At 34.9% G+C, this 15,642-nt stretch overlaps 1 protein-coding gene and 1 pseudogene across 14 annotated transcripts in view; both read right to left on the minus strand.

Annotated features, from left to right (window-relative positions):
* Positions 1-15,642, minus strand: part of Dcaf6 (DDB1 and CUL4 associated factor 6) — a 133,622-nt gene that overhangs the window by 103,595 nt on the left and 14,385 nt on the right. For 11 of the 14 annotated variants that reach the window (XM_074047551.1, XM_074047549.1, XM_020178889.2 and 8 more), the window contains exon 2: positions 12,721-12,782. The exons of 1 other annotated variant lie outside the window; for it this stretch is intronic. In XM_074047551.1, coding sequence (XP_073903652.1) covers positions 12,721-12,782 — 62 coding nt within the window. Of the gene's footprint in view, positions 1-11,644; positions 11,769-12,720; positions 12,783-15,642 lie in introns of all 14 variants that reach the window. 2 more of the 14 variants (XM_074047552.1, XM_074047553.1) reach the window with 1 other exon arrangement.
* LOC141414141 (small nucleolar RNA U109) lies at positions 4,901-5,026 on the minus strand (annotated as a pseudogene).

The following is a 15,642-nucleotide window of genomic DNA, read 5'->3' on the forward strand; positions in this document are numbered from 1 at the left end:
TAAAACAGGTCCTGTTAAGGTGGGTACTCATGGGAGGGAAAGGGTGAATGAAAAGGATAAAGGAGGGTGAATATAGTCAATATACTTCATATACTTATATGAAAATAAAATAATGAAACCTGTCAAAATCATTTTTAAGTTCTGGGGAGGGAATGATGGAGAATGATGAGGGAGGAGAACCTAACCAAGATATACTGTAAGCATATACAGAAATGTCACAATTAAACCCCCCTGTACAAATGATATATGCTAATAAATGTTTAAAAAAGAAAAAGAAAAAAAGCTGGTTCTTTGAAAAGATCAATAAAATTGATAAGATTCTAGCCAGGGGAAGAACAGAGAAGACACAAGTTACTATCAGTCAAAATGAAAGACGGATATCACTACAGATCCCATGGACATTTACAGGATAAAAATGGAATGTTCTGAGTAACTCTATGGCCACACATTTGATAACCTAGATTAAATTAACCAATTCCTTGAAAATACAATCTGCCAAAATTCACACAAGAAGAAAAAGTATGAACAGGCTATCAAACTGAACTAATAGTTAATTACCTGCCAAAACAGGAACCACCAATCCCTGATGGGTTCACTGGTGAATATTATCAAATATTTATGGAAGAAGTCATACCAATTCTCTACAATTGCTTTCTGAAGGTAGAAGCAGAGGAAATATTTTCTAACTCATTCTATGAATCCAACATTACCCTAATACCAAAACCAGATAAGGAATTACAAGAAAACTACAGACCAATATGTCTCACAAACATAGATCCAAAATTCCTCAAAATATTAGCAAATCAAATCCAGCAATGTGTAAAAACAATTACGTATCATGACCAGTTGGGATATATCCCAAGGATACATTCTGGTTCAACAACTGAGAATTAATAAATGTAACTCATCAAATCAACAAGCTAAAGAAAAATCACACAATTGAGTCAATTAGATGAAAAGAAAAGCAGAATTTAACACTCATTCAAGATAAAAACTCCAAGTAAACTAGGAATAGAGTAGAACTTCCTCAATTTGATAAAGAATATCTACAGTTAACATCATACTTGATGAGAAACAGGAAGATTACCACTAATAATCAGGAACAAAGCAAAGACATTCTCATATATCACTTTTTTTTCAACATTGTACTAGAAGTCCTAACTAATGCAATAACACAAGAAAAGGAAATAAAAGATATGCAAATTGGGAAGAAAAAAATAAAACTTTCTTTACAGATGACAAGACCACTGACAGAGCAAACACAAAAGAATAGACAAAAATCTTCCTAAAACTAGTAAGTGAATAATCACTTATTGTCCTATGAGGTTCCAGAACATCAAAGTTAATATGCAAAAGATAATCATTTTCCTATATATCAGCAATCACCAAGTAGAATTTGAAATAAAAAACACAGTATTATTTACATTAGCACTTCTTAAAGTAAAATACTTAGGTATAAGTCAAAAAACTATGTACAAGATCTCTGTAAGGAAAAGTACAAAAAACTCAAAAAGTATCATTGTGGGATACTTTCCAAAACACCCAGTGGAGGCTTGAAACCACCTGTATCCTAAATAGATGTTCAACTTACAAAGGGGTTAAATCCAAAAAACCTATGGCAAATTAAAAATATTCTAAATCTAAAATATATACAATTCACCTAACTGACTGAACATGACAGCTTAACACAACTCACTGGAGAATATCAATTGTTTACCATTGCAATCATGTAGCTGATTGGGAGCTGTGCTATTTATTCATTGCCTAATAGCATTACAGAGTACCATTCCACATATCACTAGCCCAGGAAAGATCAAAATTCAAATTTCAAAGTACAGTTTCTACTAAATACCTATCATTTTCACACTCTCTTAGTCAAAAAAAAATATTAAGTCAAATCATCCATATACAGTATTTTTCTTCCTTACATACATATACCTATGATATGGTTTAATATAGAAATAGGCACAATAAGAGATTAGAAATAACTAATTATAACATACTGTAGTAAGTTATGTGAATGTGGATGTGTTTCAAAACAGTTTTTGTACTGTACTCATATCATGTGCCTTTCTTCATGCCAATTTTTTTTTTTTTTTGGCAGCACTGGGGTTTGAACTCAGGGACTCACACCTGCTAGGCAGATGCTCTACTACTTGAGCCATTCCACCAGCCCTATACTACTTTCCTGATGGAAAGATGACACAATTGCTAAATGATAAGGTGAAGTGAGGTGAATGACATACACATTGTGGTGTGTTCCACTACCACTGACTTTCTGACAATGTATCAAAGAGGATGATATGCTCTGGTTGATCATGGATCACCAGGCAATGATGATGCCAATGACTAGATGTTAACAGCAAATGATGGTAACAGTCAGGGATCCTCAGTACTTCGAAGGTTTCTTTGGTGAAACCTTTTAGAGGAACATTATAATTGGAAGTGGTTAACTCTTTTTTTGAACTCATCAAAGTGTAGCTGCAAAGACTGAAATCCTTTTGTGATCATGCAGGTGGCATAAATACCCATTCCATCTGAGGATTGTAGTCCATGATTTATTTTTTTTTGCAATTTCAGCCCTACATTTGGTTTTCTTAAGGTTCAACCACACAAATATTAAAGAAATAGAAATGTAAACAGTGAGATCCGATTTTCATCTATCAAATTAGCAACAACTTTTTAAAGGTAAGACTGCTCAAAGTTGAAGAAGACAGTAACAACTTCCCTTTCTTCTTGTAGGAAAGATCATTTGTGAAGACCTTTTGAAATGCATTCAGTTTGGCAATTTGCATTTAGAGCTTCTAAATGTTTCCTTCATTGTACTGGACCTGGTAAGTCTGTTCTGGGAGTGTACCTTAAGGCAATGATTCCAAACATGGGAAAAAAAGCTTTGTGAAAAACCATTAGTGGAGTCTAAATATCTGGAATAGTAGACATTTGAGAGTATATTATATGCTAAGCAATGTCCTACATCATGAAGGGGATATATCATCCCCATATTATAGATAAGAAAATGAGCTCAGAGACATTAAGCAGTTCAGTCTAGCTTATAAACCTGTATGTAGAAGCAGATTTATAACCCAAGTGTGCGTGGCTCTCAAGCTTGTCTTTTTTTAAAATATCAGTGACATAAAGTACAACTACTGAAAATAGTACTTTTAAGGTTTTAATAGCAGGAAAAAGGGTATTAAGTAAAATATTATATATGAAGTAAAAAGCATAGAAATTACAAAGAAACTGCAATCTGCCCAAGGGATTTGTGACGCTCTATACATTTGTATTTTCCATACATGTTACATATTTTCCTATTTTCTTTTTAGATTTCTATTAAAATGTATATTCACTGGGTGTGGTGGCAAACACCTGTAACTCCAGCTATAATCCACACCTATAATTGGGAGACTGAGACAGAAGATTCTGAGTTCAAGCCCAGCCCATCTCAAAAACAAAGTATGTTTCAAACATCGGGGTTTTTTTTCTTTTTTCCTGTCATACAGAATATTTTTACAAATTGTTTTTAAAATTCTCGGTATCAACTATGGGAACAGTATACAAAGTAAAACATTTCTCTGCCACATCAAATCTGTCCCAAAGACAATGAATGACACTTGGCTCTTAAGTAACACTCCAGTTAACTTCACCCATGTATTAGTTTTTCAAGAGCTTTATTGACATACAATTTGTATGAAATAAAACTCATTAAAAAAAAAAAAAAGAAATAAAACTCATTCATTTTAAATGTATAGTGTGATAAATATTGTGATGGGGGGAGAGAGAGATGTGTTATCTATGGTGTTTGTCTGAAATAGAACAGTTATGGTTTTCTGCCAGGTTCTGGTTCTTTCTTCCCAGTCCTCTGGAGAGAGGACTTTATGTTGGGGCCTTTTCTCTGTGCTCATTGGTGTTTCCTGATTGCTGGCTTCTTGAACTCCAAGTCTGGGACATAAAAAGCAAAAAGAAAATCCAGGAAACTCGCCACTGTGTTGTCCTGTGGGTTCCGAGATCTTTACAGGCCTTCCTTATTTTCCTAACTTTCAGAGTCTTCTCACATACAGGGTTTATGGTTCTACTTAGCAAAAGAAATAGTACAAAATATGTCTACTGAATCCTCAAAAGCTCAACTCCTGCCTTGGTTTGTTTGTTTTTGTGTGTGTGTGTGTGACAGTGGGGGTTTTAATTCAGGGCTTTATGCTTGCTAGGCAGGTACTCTACCTCTTGAGTCACTAGCAGCCCTTACTTTTATTTTTTTGGAGATAGGGTCTTGCTATGGGCAGGCTGACCTCAAATTTGCCATCCTTCCACCTCAGCCTCCCAAGTGATGGGATTAACCACACCTGACTAAAATTAACCACTTTAAAGAGAACAATTCTGATTTACTTTTAGTACATTCATGATGTTGTGAAGCCATCATCTCTATTGAGTTCCAGAACATTTTCATCACCATACTTCCTAAAAATAACTTTATTAATATATAAATAAATTCATATACTTTGCATCACTTTTCAAAAGGAAAAAAACCACTAATTTACTTTAAACAGGTATTTTCTTTTAATTGGCCTAAAAGCTATCATTTAAATTGCTTTCTCACTTTCTCAATACCTTTGCTAAGGATGTGAATTATGACATAAAATGAAGATCCCCTGAAGGAGGTGAACAATTAGCATCAAGGACAAATCTCTGAAGATTAATTAATATATAAATGAGAAACAAGCAAACTGGAGTTCAAAACAGGTATTTAAACTTAAAATCTCAAAAAGGAGGAATGATGGGTGCTATAAATACAAAAAAAGAACAGGAAAAAAGTGCATGTCATTTTGTGATTCATCCCTTTCTTTTATCCCTGATATTAAGACACTCCCATGTTTCACTTTGTCATCACTTTTTAGGGGGAGAGGGTTTATGTAGGAGAAATATACTACCACTCAACCTGTACTATAAAGTTGTCAGCCATGAGAACTTCTTTTTTAATGGAGCATTATTATGGATGCATTCCAACCCCCAAAGAAAGTATTCCATTATTTTATCTATTATTGTTTGAAATTTGAAACATTTTAGCAAATTTCATTAATGCTCACACTGCTCAGATTTCTTCATCTTCCTCTTCCTGTGATTATGATTCAAGAAGCTCTTCCAATTCCTCACTTGTTAACACTTTTTTACAGCCTTCAATATGTTTTGTCTTCAAGCATGTTGGCAAATCCTTCTTCATTTACTTACCTTGCTGTATGAATGATTTTCCTCACTTCACTGAAATGGAGAAGCCTTTGTAAGTTCTTCCTGTAGGTATTCACAATTACTAACTTTTAACTCATTTGCAGTAGCTTTGAATGTTACTGCATCAGCACTTATGAATGATTTCCAGCACTACATTACTACATTATGTCTAGATAAGGTCTGCATTAGTTGCTGATCAAATGTGACCAAAAAAAAAAAAAAAAAACAAAGGCAGGCAGGTATACACAGCCTTGACAAACCAAATAATGCCCTGATTAAGGGGTTGTAGCAATGAACTTGGATTTGGAAGCAAAATTACATTGTCATTTTCATAGGAAACAGATTCAGTATGTTCAGGTGCACTATTATTAATAGGACTTAAAATCAAAACCCTTTTTCCAAGTATTTTTCTCCTTCACTTCTGGATGAAGCATTGGTAGAATCATTCCATAAAAAAGATGTCTATCATCCATGCTTTCTGATTATGTTGCCAAAACATGGGCAGGTAATTTTTGGTTTTGAAAGTGTGTGGATTTCTTCACTTTGTATACACCTGGCTTTATCACATCCTGAAACACTGCCACACAGCACCAGAGTTAATCCATCCCTCCAAGTTGTACACCCTGGTGCCTTCTTTGTACTTTTCTGAATATAGATTCTACTGTGCATCTTCTTCCAGAAGAGATCAGTTTCATCACAGTTGAAGACTTGCTTTGCATGGTGCCATTTCTCTTTAACTTCTGTAACTCTGCCAAAAATATTCTAGGTGCTTTCTCATTGGCAGATGTAGTCTCTCCAGTAATTTTTAAGTGTTGTAGTCTAAACCTATTCCGGAGTCTGTATGACCATCCCTTATTTACACTAAATGGCTTTCTGCCACTCATTTCAGGGGATCCCTTGCTAAAAGTTTCATAAAGTTTCCATGCTTGCTGGTACAACACGTTGCTCTCAATTGAAAATGTTTTTTGTTTTTTCATGGACTTACTATGTAGGTCAGGTTGCCCTTGAACTTGCAAATACTTTTGCCTCAGCTTCCTGAGTGCCAAGATAATAAACATGCTCTTTTTATTAATTTTCTACCTATAAATTCAATGTCATTTCTATCTTAAGTAAGCACTTATGCATTATGCCCATAACTTTTTGCTGTTTGAGATGAAAGAACAAAACCAACATGAATTTTTCTCCCCTTGTGGTACTGGGCATTGAACCCAGGGCCTCCCACTTGCTGGGCGAGTACTCTACCAGTTGAGTCATAGCTCCAGTCCTTTTGTTTGCCCAGGCAGGCCTTGAATTGCAGTCCTCCTGATCTCTGCCTCCCAAGTAGCTGAGAGTATCCCCAGCCTTCATCCTTTGCAATTTCACCATTTTACTGAAAGAAAATTCATTCTTATAATAATAGATCTTCAGCCTACAATTTTTTTTCTTTCCTTATTAATCAACAACTTTCATCTCTTCACTTAAAGGAAGCACCTTATGACTTCTCTTTGGCACCAGTGAAATTGCTAGCATCACTACTATCTGCTTTGGGCCATTGAGGGCTAAAATAAAGATTACTTGAAAACACATATTGAAATACTACAACAGTGGATATGATACCAAAATGGCTAAGTAACTAAATAATAAACAGCATATATAGCATGGATCCACAAGGCAAAATGGTAATTCACGTCCAAAGCAACATGGAGAGGGACAAGGCAAGATTTCACTGAACTACCAAAATAGTACATAATTTAACACTTACAAGTTGTTTATTTCTGGAATTTCTCATTTAATATTTTCAGACTGCAGTTGACCATAAGCAAATGAAACCACAGACAGCACATCTACAGATAAGAAGGTACAACCATACCCTCTAGGAATGTACAATGTCTAAAAAACAGTTTATTTCTTTACAAGTTAAGCATGGTGGTGGTACAAGCCTGTAATCCCAACACTTGGAAGACTAAGGCAGGAGATTACGAGTTTAAGGCCAGCCTGGGCTACATAGCAAGTTTTAAGCCAGCCTTGGTTACACAGTGAAACCCTGTTCCAAACCCCTACCTGCCCCCCACACAAAAAAATTTATTTTTTTTCATTTTTATTGTTTTATTATTCATATGTGCATACAATGCTTGGGTCATTTCTCCCCCCTGCCCCCACCCCCTCCCTTACCACCCACTCCACCCCTCTCCCTCTTCCCCCCACCCCCTCCGCCCCCTCCCTCTTCCCCCCACCCCCTCGATACCCGGCAGAAACTATTTTGCCCTTATCTCTAATTTTGTTGAAGACAGAGTATAAGCAATAATAGGAAGGAACAGGGTTTTTGCTAGTTGAGATAAGGATAACTATACAGGGAGTTGACTCACATTAATTTCCTGTGCATGTGTGTTACCTTCTAGGTTAATTCTTTTCTCTAGTTCCTGGTCCCCCCTTCTCCTATTGGCCTCAGTTGCTTTTAATGTATCTGCTTAAGGCAACAAATGCTAGCTAATTTTTTAGGTGTCTTACCTATCCTCACACCTCCCTTCACACAAAAAAAATTTAAGTATGTACGTACTATATGATCCATTCATTCCACTTCTATGTATTTATCAAAACAGAGTAAGAAGCATGATTTATACAAAAACAATACACAAATGGTCATGCAACCTCATTTGTAATAGTCTCTAACTGGCAACAACCCAATGTCAATCAACAGGTGAATAAACAAATTATGGTATACCTATACAATGAATGCTACTCAGCAATAAAAAGCAATAAACTATTATATTCTCAACAATATGGTGAATTCCAAAATAATTACTTTAAATAGCAGCAATAAAAGAAACCCAATACCAAAAAGAATACATGGGCTGGAGGTATAGCTCAGTGATACAGCACTAGCATGCAAAGAGCCCTAGGTAAAAGGTTCCCAGTACTACAAAAAAATTTAAAAAAATAAATATTCATGTTGGATGACTCCATTTATATAAAATTCTATAAAATGTATAACTAATGTACAGTAACAGGAGATCAGCAGCTGAATAGGGTTTAAGGATGGTGGTGAGAACTGAGAGGGTACAGTGGTATTAGTGGATAACTAATATGCTCATTATCTTAATTATGGTAATAATTTCATGGATGTACACACATACTGAACTTACCAAATTACATACTTTAAATATGCATGGTCAGTTGTATCTCAATAAAGCTCTTACAAATCTCTATAAGAAATTAATACAGCTAGGCTCAGTGGTTCATGCCTGTAATCCTACCTATTTAGGAGGTGGCGATCAAGAGGCTCATGCTTCAAGATCAGCCCAGACAAAAAAGTTCACGAGATTCCCATCTCAACCAATAAAAGCTAGGCATAGAGGCACACACCTGTCATCCCAGCCATGCAGAAAGCATAAAACAGGAGAATCACAGTCCAGGCCAGCTGGGGCATAAAGGCAAGATCCTATTTGAAAATACCTAAAACAAAAAGGCCTGGGAAAATAGTTCAAGTGGTAGAGCACCTACCTAGCAATTGCAAGGCCGAGTTCAAACCCCAGTACCATCAAAATAAAAATAAATACAAATATGAGTTAATTCACAAAGGTAAATTATTACACAATTTAAAATAATTAGACTAGACTGGCATCATTCTTATCAGCTATACTCAATGCTAAGGCCTACAAAACTACTGAGTAAAAATAAAGTCCAACTCAGAATTCTATGCCCCACCCAAATCCTCAATCAAATGTGAAAGCAAAGAAAAAAAAGATACTTAAACTTGTAAGAAAAGTTCACAGTTTACGTTTCACTCATCCTTAGAAAAATATTTGCTGGGTTTCATTATGGTATCTTCATATAATTATATGTAACATACTTCAATCCTCTTCATCTCCCACTATCCTCTCCTTTTCCCCCTCCCCACTACCCCTGATTCTACCCCCCAGAAAGTCCCTCTTTTATACTCATGTTACGTTATTATCACCATAATAATAATCATTTTAGATCTAGATTCTGCATATGAGCAAAAACATGAAATTTGGATTTTTGAGTTTGGCTTATCTCAGTAAACATGATCTGAGTTCCATCTGTTTTCTTACAAATGACATACTTTCATTCTAATTTATGGCTGAATAAAACTCCATTATGCATATATACACTACATTTTCTTTATCTATTATTCAATGGGCACCTAGGCTGATTCCATAGCTTGGCTATTTTGAATAGTGCTGCAACAAACATGAAGTGTGCAGGTGTTTCTCTTGTGTGTTGATTTACACTCCTTCAGATATATACCCAACAGTGGCAAGGCAGGGTCATACGGTTAGGTCTATTTTTAGTTTTCAATGAACCTCCATACTGATTTCCATAGTGGTTACACTAGTATACATTGGCACCAATATTGTCTAAAGGTTCTTTCCCAACCTCCTCCACCATCCTTGCCAGCATTTTTTGCTTGGTGACTTGGTGACTGCCTTTTTTGACAGGAGTGAGATGAAGAATCAGTGTCGTTTTGACTATCATTTCCTTTAAGGCTAAGGATGTTGAACAGTTCTTCGTGTATTTATTGGCCATTTGTACTTTTGAGAACTATCCATTCAATTCATTTGTCCATTTAATAATTGGATTACTTTTTGGATTTAATTTTTTGAGCTCTTAGTATATTCTGGATATTAATCCTTTATCCACTGAAGAGCCAGAGGATATTTTCTCCTATTCTATGGGTTGTCTCTAGACTCTGGTAATTGTTTCCTTTGATTTGCAGAAGCTTTTCAATTTGATGCAATCCCATTTGTCTGTTGTTCCTCTTATTTCCTGGAGTCTTATACAGAAAATAATTGCCTATTCCTCTATCTTCCAGTGTCTTCCCTATGCCTTCCTATAGTACTTTCAAAGTTTCAGGTCTTACATTAAGATCTTTGATTCATTTTGAATTCATTTTTGTACAGGGTGAGAAATAGCGATCTAGTTTCAGCTTTCTACAGGAAGATAACCAGTTTCCCAGCACCAGCTGTCTTTCTCCAATGTATGCTTTTAACTCTTTTGTCAAAAATCAGATAGCTGTAGCTATATGGTTTTATTTCTGGGTCTTCTGGTCCATTAGTCTTCATGTTTATTTTTGTACCAGTATGATGCTGTTTTTGTTACTATGGCACCGTGGTATAATTTGGTATCTGGTATTGTGATACTAGTGTTGCTCTTTTTGCTTAGGATTACAAAATATGGAATGTTTCACAAATTTACATGTCATCCTTTTGCAAGGCAGCACTCATTACTCTATTTTCACACATGCTTATGAAGTACTTTGATCATCTTCATGACTGCCCCATCCTGTTTGTTTTGTTGTTGGGTTTTTTTGTGGGGAGAGGGGGACAGCACTGGGGTTTGAATTCACTGTCTTGCAATTGCTAGGCAAGCACTCTTAACACTTGAGTCACTCTGCAGCCCAATCTTATTTGTTTTGAAACCAAAAGAAAAAGTTAAATTTCTTCAAAAACATAGTTTAAAGACAGGTATGGTGATTCCCTCCTGTAATCCCAGCATTTGGGAGGCTGAGGACTGTAAATTTCAGCTCACCTTAAGCTACATAGCAAGGCCCTGTCTTAAAAAAGCAAACAAAAGCACAACTTAAAAGTACAGTGCTCAGGTCACCTTCTATAATGAAACAGATGGTATACCAACAATGAATTTGTAAATGAATATACTTTGATTTTCAGTAATTGCTAGCCATCACTTGTCCACTTGACTCTCAAGAGTAATGAAAACCAGCGTACCAAACTCAGGCCAGACTTGTTTCATAAAGATGTTTTTCAACCCTTGTGCCTTTGTCAACCATACTAAGTTTTAAAACTATATAGGGAAAAATAGACAAAACAATATAAAAGCAGTACCATGACCTGATTTATATGCATAATCCAACATCTGTTTGTTGGACATATTATGGGAAAACACAATTAGAATACATAGACCAAATGAGAGTACACTGCAGAAGTTCAGGCAAGAAAACAGGACAGCTTAGGGCTGGGAAGATGAGGACAGTTTAAATTAGGTGGATACAAACAGAAAGAAGATGGAATCCAGGTAAGTTCTGGACATAGAATTTATTTGTAGATGAACTGGATGCAGAAGTTTACAGAAGAGTAAGATCAAGGGTAACGTGAAATTTTTCAGCTTAAATCCAGATGAATAGCAGTCCTATATACTGAAACATACACAGTTGCAAATTCAGCAAAGAAAATCAAGTTTTGACAATTCAAATCTTATGATAAATCTTAGCATCACTAAACCCAGGACAACAAAACATTGTGTGCTTCTTTATTCAGTATGTTATGAAGCAAATACTATATACTTTGTCTTGTAAGTATTCGTGCCAGTAAAGTTGAATCAGAATCTAATCAAACCTTTAACAGTAACTTAATGACACCATAAGAAAAAAAAACATCTAACATGTAGAACATTCCAAAGAAAAACTGACCTGGTTTCTGTAACAAGTCATTGGCAGGGTACAAAAGAGAGAAGACTGCTCCAGATGAATAGAGATTTAAGAAGCATAGCAATCAAGGTATGGAGTTGGCCTGGATCATCTTTTGAACAAACAACTATAAAAAGACATTTTTAAACAATGAGGGAAATTTAATTATGGACTACATATTATATGATACCAAAAATATACTATTAATCTTGTTAAATTATATAGTGGCATTTTGGTTATATAAGAAAAACGTCCATTGCTTTTAGGCTTATACATATAGGGGTAAAAAGACAGTAGATCCAAGACTTGCTTAAAAATATTTCAGCAAAGGAAAAATAAAAATTAAATAGAGAAGCGTATGTGAGAAATCTTGATAATTACTAAATTTGGGTGATGGGTATACGAAAAGTATGTCTGAAATTATTATAATAAAAATTATAAAGGGCTCTATTAAATTTGGGGTGCCTATTAAGATTTGGAACTGGAAATTTTAGGTACAGCAGGATATATGAATCTGGTGTTCTGGGAAGAGGTGGCAGTTGTGTCTTTTTTTAGCTAGGGGATTGGATATCATTCATCAGAAAGAATAGAGGGTGAAAGGTGCCAGGACAAAGTCTTTGCCCAGCATTTGGAGATCAGTAAGTGGAGAAGTCAGCTAAGAAGACAGAGAAGGTGCAGTGAGCCAATAAGAAAGGAAGAAAACCAAGAGAAAGTGGTATTAGCAGAAAACAGTATTTTAAAAACAGGGTATGTCCAACTGATGGCTAAAGTTTCTGAAAAGTGACCACTAGATCTGGAGAGATGAAGGTCACTAGAACCTTCACAAAAACAGTTTCAGTAGAGTGAATGAGATCAAAGACTTCTGATGGTATTAGAAAACTGACTTGCACTTCAAAATTCCTTGCATACACTTTTCTAAATTTACATATACTTTCATGTTTTAATATAACTTTATAAAATTTTATTCTCCCATTTTATTAAAGTCAGTCAAAATCTCTTCTAGGAGGATTGGGGCATTTCATCAAACATTTAAACACATTATTAAAGTCCTTCATAGTTAAAAATTAACCTTTACTTACACAGCCATCATGCACATTTAGGGTTGCTTCAAGTTTTAATCTTTGGATAAATTCTCTTCTTCCTGTTTAAAAAGAAAGAACTAAGTAAATTCCACATTCTATTGCTGAGAAAGTTAAGAGCCTAGGAGCTGGCATAGTAAGACTGAAGTTTTAATTTCAGCTCCACCATTTATGAGAGATATTAGATAAATTTTTAACCTCTCTTATAAGTTCTAGTTTCCTTATTAGCATACCTACCTCACTTTAAAGGACTGAACGATTCAAGGAGAGAAAGGGCATAGCAATGTCTAGACTACAATAAAAAACTTAAAGTTTCTTCATTCACTCATTCATTCAACAAATATTTATTTAGTACTCATTGTTCTGGGTAATGTTAGCTAGGTAGTAAAATAAAATAGAAAAAGATCTTCCCCTAAGAGGATAAAAGCAATAAACATACCAGTTAGTGAAAGTACTATCCACAAAAATAAAGCAGGGAAAAGAGATAAAAGAGGACTAGTGGTAAAAGGAAAGTTTTCCATTTTAAATAAAGTGGCAAACAATGATAATAAGATGCTTCTAATTTTTAAACATAACTCAGTTTTAGAAATGTTAAAATATTTTAAAGCTAAGTTTATAATGATGAAATGTGGCAGCAAAAATTAAATAAAATCAGCCTAAATGTCCATCAATAGCAGAACAGTTAAAATATTGCAAAAACAGATTCAAGTTCTTTCTTTGAAAAAGAGAAATGTCTCCCTCAAAGAAATGAATCATCTTTACCAAAGATAGACCAGCAGGCATAGTTATTCAGAAGCTTTAATGAAAGGAAGCTGGATTTATGACAAAGAGCAATAATTAACTGAGCAATCAGGCTGATGAGTTCTCTAATAAAATTAGACTATACTCTCTGCATTCTGTCACAAAGAACAAATTTCTCTATTATGTTTTCTTTCCACTCAATATAAAGACCAAGATCCTCTAGAAACAATTTGTTTTACTTCCTTCTTATCTATAACTGGTAAGATGGCTAGGTAAAGGATGTTTATCCTTTACAGGTTAAAAAAATTAATTATTGGAGTTTTTTAAGAGGGGCAAAGGGTGCTCTGATTCCTAAATTTATTGGAATAAGATAACCTAGAGAAGTTCAATAAAGTGTTTTCATGAACGATATTGTTGCTATTTTGGTATTTTGACAGGGTCTCTGCTTTGGCTGACCTCCAATTTATGATCCTCCTGCCTTAGTCTCTCAAGCATTGGGTTTAGAGTGCTGGGATTGCAGACATACACCACTACACCTGACTACATTGTTCTTTATGTAATTAACTTTTCAAATCTGATTTTCAGTTTTTAAAAGATACAAATTTGCACTGGTGGAGTGGCTCAAGTGGCCTGCCTAACAAACATAAGGCCCTGAACTCAAACCCCAGTACCACAAAAATAAATATATAAATACATACATACATAAATTAAATTAAAAGATGCAAATTGTAAGGGGAAAAATGTTTTAAGTCATTTCCTTTTGTCCAAAAGACAGGTTTGGTAATCATGCTGAGTTAAATTAGAGTTAAGAAACAAAGTGTTCAAATTTACAGTATGAGAGCAATTGGAACTCATTAAAATGCTAAAATACTAAAAGCATTTTTTTCCCAAAATTTTTAAAATCTGAATTTCAAAACCCAGCTCTAGTCATTTTGGTTAGAGAAAATGGTGGTGGGACCTAAGAAAATAGAAAATAATGTGAGAGGTTTTAGCAAGAACACTCTGATATTAAGTTTGTATCTATAAACATGCACTAATACATAATACAGTCAAAACAATTAACTCCAGAATTGCATTTTTGTATATGACTGTGGAGCTAAAACTGTGCTGTCTAGATATCCCACAAAGTGTGCTTCTAGAAGCCAAAAGTCACCATTAAGTAAGAACCACAAGTTTAAAAAACTGAGTTCTTTTAAATTAATATAAACTGATACCTGTGAAAGGTCTAGCTTATTTGCAAGATAACCAATTAGCCTGCCACCATTTCTTGAATATTGGTAGAAGACTCCTAAATCATGTTACTACCCTGCAGGTTCTCATTGGTTCCCCTGACTCCCAAGTCTCATATGACATCTCAGAGAGGCCTGGGTAGAAGGTCTGAATCACAGTTGAGAAACCCTGAGCTGAAGGGACTCAAATCTTTTATCAAACAAACTTGCCTGACCTTTGTCTAGAAGTGAGATATTATCTTCATTATACTGGACAATAGACAATCTTACCCTCTGCTCCAGGAGATACTGTATCTCTTCACTACAAAAATATCACTGAAAAGACAGTCCAGAACAAAGCAGCTAAGTGTTTCTCTTCATGAGAGGGGCAGAAGATGAAAGAAAAAAAAAAAAAAAAAAAAGCCATGGAGAATTCTCCCCCTAACAATTACTCTTGTTATGGATTATCTTACTACTGTGGCTTCCTACCAAAGTCTTTCTAAACCCAATCTCCCTCTTATAATTCCATCTCTACTTTGACATTCTAATGTTAATCAACTATAAGCACTTTGTAAGAACACCCTTGATTATCCAAATATTCCAAGTACTAGAATAGTGCCTAGTGCAAAGTAAGCATTAATTTGCCCAATCAGTGAATATTTATTCACCCATTCTATCCTATAATCAGTATTTTCCCTCAATAATACATGGTGAACATCTCTCACTAACAATGAATATACAGCTATTGCTCATTTTCAGTGGTATATTTATTAAACAACTTTGTAATTTATTTATCCACATACTACCTATCTCCCTTACTAGACTGTACAATGATTGGGCAAGAAATTAACTTGGAACATACTATACTTATGCTGGGCAAAATTTATCATCTCAAAGCCTTAGTTTTACATTTGTGAAAGGTGGACTAATACCACAAAATTTACATGTTTATTGTAAGGACAAAATAAACATA

The sequence above is a fragment of the Castor canadensis genome, chromosome 11 (assembly GCF_047511655.1).
Source record: "Castor canadensis chromosome 11, mCasCan1.hap1v2, whole genome shotgun sequence".
Classification (NCBI taxonomy): Eukaryota; Metazoa; Chordata; class Mammalia; order Rodentia; family Castoridae; genus Castor; species Castor canadensis.